The sequence below is a fragment of the Arachis ipaensis genome, chromosome B04 (genome assembly GCF_000816755.2).
Source record: "Arachis ipaensis cultivar K30076 chromosome B04, Araip1.1, whole genome shotgun sequence".
Classification (NCBI taxonomy): domain Eukaryota; kingdom Viridiplantae; phylum Streptophyta; class Magnoliopsida; order Fabales; family Fabaceae; genus Arachis; species Arachis ipaensis.
The window spans coordinates 683,013-692,528 of NC_029788.2; the positions used below are offsets into that span (position 1 = coordinate 683,013).

General features: G+C 40.9%; 2 protein-coding genes across 3 annotated transcripts in view; one reads left to right on the plus strand and one right to left on the minus strand.

Moving 5' to 3' along the window:
- Positions 828-9,516, plus strand: part of LOC107638370 (4-coumarate--CoA ligase 1) — a 22,405-nt gene continuing 13,716 nt past the window's right edge. Inside the window, exons 1-5 of one of the 2 annotated variants that reach the window (XM_016341608.2) lie at positions 829-2,007; positions 2,776-2,974; positions 3,146-3,278; positions 3,540-3,645; positions 3,803-4,193. In XM_016341608.2, coding sequence (XP_016197094.1) covers positions 994-2,007; positions 2,776-2,974; positions 3,146-3,278; positions 3,540-3,645; positions 3,803-3,922 — 1,572 coding nt within the window. In that variant the 5' untranslated portion in view covers positions 829-993 and the 3' untranslated portion in view covers positions 3,923-4,193. Of the gene's footprint in view, positions 2,008-2,775; positions 2,975-3,145; positions 3,279-3,539; positions 3,646-3,802; positions 4,194-9,516 lie in introns of those variants that run through there. The other variant, XM_021120305.1, reaches the window with a different exon arrangement.
- On the minus strand, positions 7,595-9,235 carry LOC107638369 (mitogen-activated protein kinase kinase 5). The gene has a single exon (XM_016341607.2). It carries the CDS (start codon positions 8,814-8,816, stop codon positions 7,740-7,742), a length of 1,077 nt encoding a protein of 358 aa, XP_016197093.1. The 5' UTR covers positions 8,817-9,235; the 3' UTR covers positions 7,595-7,739.

Below are 9,516 nucleotides of genomic sequence, written 5' to 3' on the forward strand. Positions count from 1 at the left end.
GAACTTGCAATTATCTCATTTGATTGTAACTGCTTCAACAGAATCAAATCGAAAGAATTGAAGATGGCTAAGTGGGCTCCAACACGAAAGAGAAACAAGTTACAGTCCAGTAAAGGCCTAGTAAGGAAATGATTCATGAGAAGCTTAGTGGGTAAGAGTGATTTGTGGGCCTGTTTAATGTTGAATGGGCTGAAGTTCATAAAGCCTTCTTTGTTTTTGGTGCAATACATTCAAAACCATGTTAAATAATTGATGATATCGTCATAGTGAGGTAGCTTCCACATGGCCAATAATGTTGGGGTGCGGTAGGTTCATATGCCAAAAAGAAATAAAAAAAAAATAAAGAAACAAAAAATGATGGGTGTGGTAGGTGAATGGGAGTTGACAATTGACAGTCTAAAGTGGGAGAAATTGGGACTCCAATCCATTTTATGGTCATCCTAGCAAATCATGTTGTATGAGAACTGAGAAGAGAAAATGTGGTATAAGGACATCCTATCTTAAATTTGGTCCAAAAAAGAAATAAATGATGCTCGTTCAATTAAAAAGGTAGCACAGACCAAAATGAGGCATTAATTCAAGACTCAAGTGTAAGAGAAAACACTGGCCATAGATTTCATTAAAAATGAAAACAATTGTGGTAATAAAATAGTAAGAAAAGATATGAAGAGGAGTGTAGGGCAAAGAGAAAAGGACTAATCTCACCAACCCCTCGTTTACTTGCACACAGCACAGCGCAACAACCAAACGGTAGGAATTATTTGTCGTTTCAATTTTATTTTGTTTTTCCCCCCTTAATCTCCATTTTATCCCTTCACCAACCCCCGCCCTTTAACCAATCCATCATCATCATTATTTTTAATTAATCACTGTCATGTTTGGTGCATCTTATTACAAATAAATACACTCATCAGCCTCCCCATTCTGCTCAGCCTCAGGGCACACAACACCATTCCTATCTTTCTCTGCCTTTAATAATCAAATCTTATTATTATGGCTATTGGCAAAGAAACGATGCAACAACAACACAAGAAAGAAGAGGAGGAATTCATCTTCAAGTCCAGCCTTCCAGACATCTACATCCCCAACCACCTTCCCCTCCATTCCTACATCTTCCAGAACCTTCCGGAGTTCGCCACGCATCCCTGCCTCATCAACGCCCCAACCGGACAAGTTTTCACCTACTCCGACGTCGAGCTCAAGGCCAGAAGAGTGGCCTCAGGCCTCCACAAACACGGAATCCGCCAAGGTGACGTCATCATGATCCTGCTCCCAAACTGCCCTCAATTCGTGTTCTCCTTCCTGGGCGCATCGTTCCGCGGCGCCATCGCCACCGCCGCCAACCCGTTCTTCACGGGCGCCGAGATAGCCAAGCAGGCCAAGGCCTCCAACGCCAGGCTGCTGGTGACGCAGTCCAGTTACTACGAGAAGGTGAAGGACCTCCATGGCCAGCTCATCCTGGTGTTCGTGGACACACCCCCGGAGGGGCACCTACATTTCTCGGAGCTGGAAGAGGCCGAGGAGGGAGACATCCCGGAGGTGAAGATCAGCCCGGAGGACGTGGTGGCGCTGCCGTACTCGTCGGGAACAACGGGACTGCCGAAAGGTGTGATGCTGAGTCACAGGGGGTTGGTGACGAGCGTGGGGCAGCAAGTGGACGGAGAGAACCCAAACCTTTACTATCACAGCGAGGATGTGATCATGTGCGTGCTCCCCATGTTCCACATATACTCCCTCAACTCCGTGCTGCTCTGCGGCCTCAGGGCCAAGGCGGCCATCGTCTTGATGCCCAAATTCGAGATCACTGCCTTCCTCGCCTTGGTGCAGAAGCATCGGGTCACCATATGCCCCGTCGTGCCCCCCATCATTCTCGCCATTGCAAAGTGCCCGGATCTCCACAACTACGATCTTTCTTCCATCCGAGTCCTTAAATCCGGCGGCGCTCCCCTCGCCAAGGACCTTGAAGACACCGTCCGCCTCAAATTCCCCAATGCCAAGCTTGGACAGGTATTCTTTTTATTTTCATTAAAAATATATTTCATTTGTTTTTTTTTTTTTTTTACCAATTTGTAAAGATATGTGACTCGAACCCGCGACTTCTTAATTGAGTATGGGGAATTTATGCTATTTGAGCTATAACTCATTAGCATATTTTATTTGTTATTATGGAGCATGGACACAAAGCAATCACGCAATTTTATACCATTAGAAATATCATTGATGAATAAAAATTACAAAATCTGACCCTAAACTTTCTTTTCTTAATCTCCATATATTATTCAGATCTGACCCTCAATTGCCCCACTACAACAAATACTTCTTTAACCTTATATTTGGGAAGGGATATTCCTTCCATAACTCGTAATAATTTTTCTATTTACTGGACCCGGCTCCTGGACACACAAATATATATTACGCACATAATATTGTATTTTCTGTTTTCTTAAATTTTTTTTAATGTATAAATAACTTTGATTTCAAATATATCTGCTAAATAATGTCATTCCTATTTATTTTTAAATCAATTAGAAAATGTTAGTTCAAAACGAAAAAGGTCATTAAATTTGCCATAAATAAATATGAATGGTACTAAATTATGTGGCTAGGAAAAATCAAACATATATTCTGTCTTGTTTCGGAAACACTGGTTCAGGTTGGGTGTTGTCTGTTTTACTCTCACTGCATCCCCATTTAGCTAAACCGTACGGTTGACATGTGTCACTTAATTTAAAGCATTAAAGAAAACGTGTTTGTTCGAATTCGAAAATGAAACAGGGATATGGGATGACAGAGGCTGGTCCAGTATTAACAATGTGCTTAACATTCGCGAAAGAAGCCATAGATGGAAAACCAGGTGCATGTGGCACCGTCGTCAGAAACGCTGAGTTGAAGATTGTTGATCCTGAAACCGAAAAATCTCTCCCGAGAAATCAACCGGGTGAAATTTGTATTAGGGGCCACCAGATCATGAAAGGTACTTGCTACCTAATTGATGCTTTTCTATATACCACACTTTCTTCGTGGTATCAATACATTTTTGGAATAATGTTAGTACAAAGAAAAAGAAAACAATAAAATATGCAATACGTGGTGGTGGTTGGTGGGTTGACATTTGAGTGAGAGATGTGAATTTGTGTATGTGTAGGTTATCTAAACGATCCAGAGGCAACAGAGAGAACAATAGACAAGGATGGGTGGTTGCACACGGGTGACATCGGTTACATCGACGATGATGATGAGCTGTTCCATCCTAAAATTTCTGATGTTGCTGTAGTCCCGTAAGTAGTCACTCATGTTTCTATTTTTTCAACTTGGAATTCTCATCGGAAAAGTCTAGGAGACCAGCAATTTTATTAAATTCTGGTCAGCATGTAACCAACAAAGAAAAGTGAGTCATTTCATGAAATTTCATACTAATCTCACACCATTGAAATCATCATTGATGGCTATTTGATGGCTACAATTCACAAAAATTAATGTCCCCTAGCACTCATCATTTTCATTTTCAATAACATAATGTATGTTGCGGCGCATTGCAGGATGAAAGATGAAGCGGCCGGTGAGGTGCCAGTTGCATTTGTAGTGAGAGCAAATGGTCACAGTGACACAACTGAGGATGAGATTAAGCAATTCGTTTCCAAACAGGTCAAATATCTATCAATCATTTTCATTTACATTTAGGACACAGAAATTGCAATCCCTCTTAATTAGTGTCACTTATCGCACCGACCCTTGACAAAATTAGATGTAAACCATATATTTATATATGTACATAATCTCAAGATATTGATTTTGGTGGCAGGTGGTGTTTTACAAGAGAATTAACCGAGTATTCTTCGTTGATGCCATTCCCAAGTCACCATCCGGCAAAATATTACGAAAGGATCTAAGGGCAAGGCTCGCACTACCTCTTCCCAATTGAATTCGTTAATATTACCATTTCCATAATACAATAAATATTACAAAAATTTGTATTATATTCCATATTTACATACCATGGCTCCCCGCTTAAGCTTCAATTATCTTCTAACTGAAGAAAACAGCAGACGCCAGGCTTCAGCCTTTAGACCAAACATTAGGATACGTGTGGTATCATATCAGCCATCTATAACTAATTAGTGTGCGGTGAGATGTGTTTTTTTATGTCCAATACTTTTTAGAACAATCAAGCGCAATGTTTTTATTCAATCAAAGGCTTTCTCTTCCATTTTTTTTTAAAAAAAAAATATAAAACCTGGCTTTACATATTATATCTTAATGGTATCAACTATGATAGCTTTAAAAAAAACACGCACGAAACAAAAAACAAAACTAAGAGTTGTCTCTGCATTTCGTTGTTGAACATTTTGTTTCTACTGAGTACTGATATCTTTAAGAATGTTGATGTCTTCAGAAAAATAACCCGTCAAGAACTTCGTTTAACAATTGCATACATTCCGACCAAAAACCAGTTGTATGTGAAGCCTTATGTTCAATTGGATCTTGTCATTAGGGGAATCCAGTGGGCATTTGTTATTTGAAATTTTGTCAACGCTAATCACCTAAAAGATTTCAATAGTGAGCCAACGAATCGTTGAAACCCACAAGGACAAAGGCCGAAGAGCCTGTGTAAAATAAAAAGTTAAAAACACAAGATCTGGAAAAGGGTCTTGACAAAAAAAAACTAAAATAAACCAAGACGAATGCCAAGACAAGACACTGATAATAAGACACAAAAGATAGAGATATAAAATTTTATGTTTTTGTATTCTATTTGGCATAGTTATCAGACCCTGTTAGTATCTCAGTGTCCTTCCTGTCAAATCTGTCAAATACGATTTTGTGTCTCTGTATCCATGTCTTTATATCTCTATAAACAAACACATCCTAACTGTTCTGGGGCTTACCTAGAACCGAATGATTGGGTTTCGAAGGGAAGGCCCAAACGTTAAAGGAGGGTGGTCTCCGACTTGTTCGAGTCTGGGAGCCGCCGTCCAAGTTGTGTGTTGTGAAGAATGGGGGTGGTACCTGCAAAGACACTCTGATGCCTAAGTCAGCAAAGGGATAAGCAGATTTTGAATGAATTGGAACTCTATTTTACCTGAGTCTGTCAGTGTATTTATAGGTGATGATCCAATAACCACCATTGAAGTAGTTCCACTTCCGAAGGTGTATAACTGTCCCTTTATCTTAGGGTTGTTGGGATATCTCTTCTAGAAGTGGTTGAAAGATTTTTAGATAAGTGTTGGCTGCCTTCCGGCGTTGACTCTGACCTCTTTAAGGAGTTCGGACAAACAATGAAGGTTAACCTTTTGGATTGGGCCTCTTAGCTTAGTTTGGGCTTGGCTTATTACTTGGTCAGGGTATGAACACTAACCATCCAAAACTAAAAACAAAAAGCAATTCAAGTATTCAGCACTAAGGGTTGGACTGTGGTTTGAGCTATCCCATAGACCCATCCCCCCCTACACCCCAACAAACAAAAACCCAAAAAAATAAACAAAATTAAAACCTAAATAGTAAATAGTTCACTTTGTGTTGAGTAGCAAATAGACTGCCTCTAATAACCAGACTGTTAGAGCGTTTCTGGCAAATTTAGGTCCAGAATGTTGGGTGTATGTCTATGGCTAAAGTGTTGAGCGCATTTTAACTCATATACCTTCACACTTTTCTTTCAGCTTTGAGAAGTAAGGTGTGATGCTTAAGTCACCTTTTGCTATCTCAAAAAGGGCACATATCTCTGGTAATTGATAGAATCAAGTATCTATGCTCTAAAGTCTATTTCATTTCATTACGCATTCAAAATTTGGTGTAACAAATGGAAAGTACATGTGTGTTGGCAAATGTAGGATTCCCTCTTCTCTATTCTGGGAAAGGATCCATAAATGAGTTGCAACTTATTCTTGGATTTAAGGAGAGCCACAATTCGATTGAGAGTTACACAAAATAAGTGTATCCATACAATAACTTTTTTAAAAATGGTGAAAGCATATAACACTATTAACACTTCAAACTCTATTAACAATTCACAATTTAGCAACTCAATAATTCGTTCTTTCGTTTAGGAGCTAAAATTCTTTAACAGCATTCATCAATTAATAAAGAGCTGAAAACAACATCTACTTAATGGGCAAATTTCTTGAACACCAGATCCTATTTATTAAGTAGCTCTTCCTAGCGACACCCTGCATAAATTTCTGCAACATTTTTTGAGTAAATTTAGCTAGTTATATATCTTCCCATGCATGATACCGATACACCATCGTTATAATTGATGATTAGCGAAAAATCAAAAGCATATGCACGTACAAACATTTTTCAGCAATATCAGCTACTTACACATAGAATATAGTTAACTGTCTGGCAAAATTGTCAAAGCACCTTATGCTCTCTACAGACCACAGCTACAAGATAAATGTAATTCTTTTGTACTAACAGAAAAGGATCTGGATTCTCTAAAGTTGTATTGCCACTTTAAAAAAAATATATATACTATTAATCACCATTGAATTAAGATAGTGGAGCTCACAGATAATAAATATTACAAATTTAAATATGATTAAAACATCACTTTATTACTTTACTAACATTGTCACTTTAGAGGATTTTTTTTCCGCTGGAAAAAATGCTAATTTATTCTTTGCATCTATCTGGGTATAGTTAATTGGTTGGCAAAATAGTAAAAGCACCTCATGCTGCCTACATGCCCTCATTAATAACCACAATATCTCAAATTTATGTCACTGCAAAGTGACTTCTCCAGAGTCCTGATATTCAACTCACTGACCTAGTGTGATAATTTGAATGAGATTCGAATAATACTTTATGAGGCAACCGAGTGTAATTTTGGGGGTTGGGTGTTGTGCTGACTTACGAGGTTGACCGTAAAAAAGTTTATCCTTTTGGTGGGTGAAGTTCTCACCTTATTAACAAGACAGGTTTGACCGCTTTGGGACAATATGAAGCAGGGTGATGGTCGTATGATACGGGGCCATGAAAGTCACTTTGGTTCAAATGTCATATGAAAGAAAGATATAACGTTATATTTTTCCCCTTTTATAGAGGTTGAATAATGGAAATGAAGCCCCTGCCTTCCACGGTTCCACCCACCCACTCCTCACCCGCAAACGGTTCCTCCATTTTGAGCAATTACCGGATATAGATAATACTGTAATCGCCATCCTTTAGAATTACAATACCCATAATTGAATGCAAATGGCGAGTCTCATACTCCTACAACTTAATATTCCAGTCACCAAACCTTTCACCTTTTAACCCACTAATCATATATTCCATGAGAGTAATGAATACCAAGTACTCTAATGAGTAAATGAAATTTTGTTCCTTCTCTAGTTCGATAACAGGACCAGAATGAGAATAGTACTACCACAAATTTCCAATATCAGAATTCCACCTTTCCACCACACAAAAATGAGTGCAGGTAATGTGTTTGAGACTGAGACCAAGATAGACATCCAAAAAATGCATGAAAGGGAGCAATCAAAATGGTGCATCTCCAACTCCACAAGAAGCATAAACAAAATCAAAGTCGAAAACGAAGGAAATGCAAATAGTGTAGCTAAGCGTGCTAAGTGCTAACACAGAAAAGACGATGAGAATTGAATATATGGATTCTTCGATTAATGCGAAGGCATTCCCATATTGTCATCCAAAAAATACAGAAAAGAAAAGTCATTGATTGATATGATATGACAGAAAGAGAAATACAAAAGAGAAAAGGGGGAAGGGGATTAAGATTACTAGGAAGGGAGGGGTCTGGGGGGAGGAGGGAGCAGCTGATGGAGATTGTGAGAAATCTGAGTCTGCTGAGGGACGCCATGCGTAATGAAGGGGTGTGAGAGCAGCCTCGAAGCAGTCCACCTTCTAGAAGGATCCCTCTGCAGACACCGCGACACGAAATCCCTAAAATCAGGCGACGCCGTGTGCGGCGCCTCCGGTGGCTGAGACATACAAATCGCGCACATCAAGCTGGCCCAGTCCCCCTGCCTCCCAACCGCGAAGGGGAACCTCCCCATGTAGAACTCCAAAATGCTCACCCCCAGGCTCCATATGTCTCCGGCGTAGGCGTCGTACTGTCCGTCATTGATGTCCGTGTTGATCCTCTCCGGTGACATGTACGCGATCGTCCCCACCGACGAGTTGCAGGGATCCATCGTCTGGTTCAGGATCCTCCCAACGCCAAAGTCAGCGATCTTCACCTGCCTCCGTGAGTTGACCAGCAGGTTCGACGGCTTGATGTCGCGGTGCACGATGTGGCGGCGGTGCAGGTAGGCCAGACCCCTCAAGATCTGGCGAGCCAGATCCGCCAGGTGATTCTCCTGAGGGATGTGTTTCCCTTCCAAGGAGCCTTCGTCCATGAACTCCAGAAGCACCTGGATCTCACCGTTGTGGTCGTACATGTCGTGGCACTTCACCACGTTCTGATCGTCCACATCCCGCAGGATCTGGATCTCGCGGTGGATCTGCCGACGCACCGAATCCTCGTGGTGACCGTAGATCACCTTCAGGGCATAAACGCGGTTCGTCGTGCGGTGGAGGACCTTGTAGACGGTGCCGCCGCTGCCGCTCCCGATGCGATTCAGGCGCTCCAGCTCGGAGAAGGGGATGATCTGGTGGCCGCTAGGTCCGGAGCTGGGGGCGGAGGTAGGAGGGAGTGGGAGGGGCACGGCGAGGTTGGTGTCCCGCTGCGGAAGCGGCAGGGTGAGGTCCTTGCGGCGGCGGCGGTCCCTGCTGTTGTTGTTGTTGATTTGGTGGTGGTGATGGTTGTTGATGGCGTTGGGCGGTGGAGATTGACTGGGCCTCATCTCAGATATCATATATGAATCAATTGATTTTTTTCCTTTTGTTCTGCGTATTTATCTCTTCGGGCTACCAACAAGATCACAAGTTATCATAGCGTCTTCATGTTGTTGTCAAATCCATCCCATGAACACAACTCCTCGAAGACTATTATTAGAGGAGAAGCTTCTAGGAACTGGATGAACAAGGGGATTTGATTTGCAATTGTTTGCTGGAAAGAAAGAAATAAAGTAAACTATTAAAATATAAGAAAAATTAAAAGGGCGGAAGAAAATAGGATTTTATTTTTTGTTTGTGTGGAAAATTATATAGACGACGACGAAGAGGGGAAAAAAAAAAAAAGGAAAAGGGAATGTGTATTGGGGTCGAGAGAAAGAGAAATGAGATTGATATGAAGGAGAGAAAAGGGGGAATAGGGTGAGGTTGGTATCGAAAGAGAGGAGAGAATCGAGAATTTAAAAGAGAATGGGGTCCACGCGCCACCAGGGCCCGTGTGTAACGTGGACCAATCAGCACTCAGCACCATTCTCGTGGGCCTCAATGCGCGTACAAATGGGAGAGAGAAATATAGAGTTATAGACACTACATTTAACCTGGCTGCTCTCAAGTCTCAACATTTCATTAAAACTTCTCTCTTTCTTCATTTATTTATGTTTTCTATTTTAAGATAAACTATCAAATTCTATCCAATTTTTTAAAATAAAAATAACTTTTATT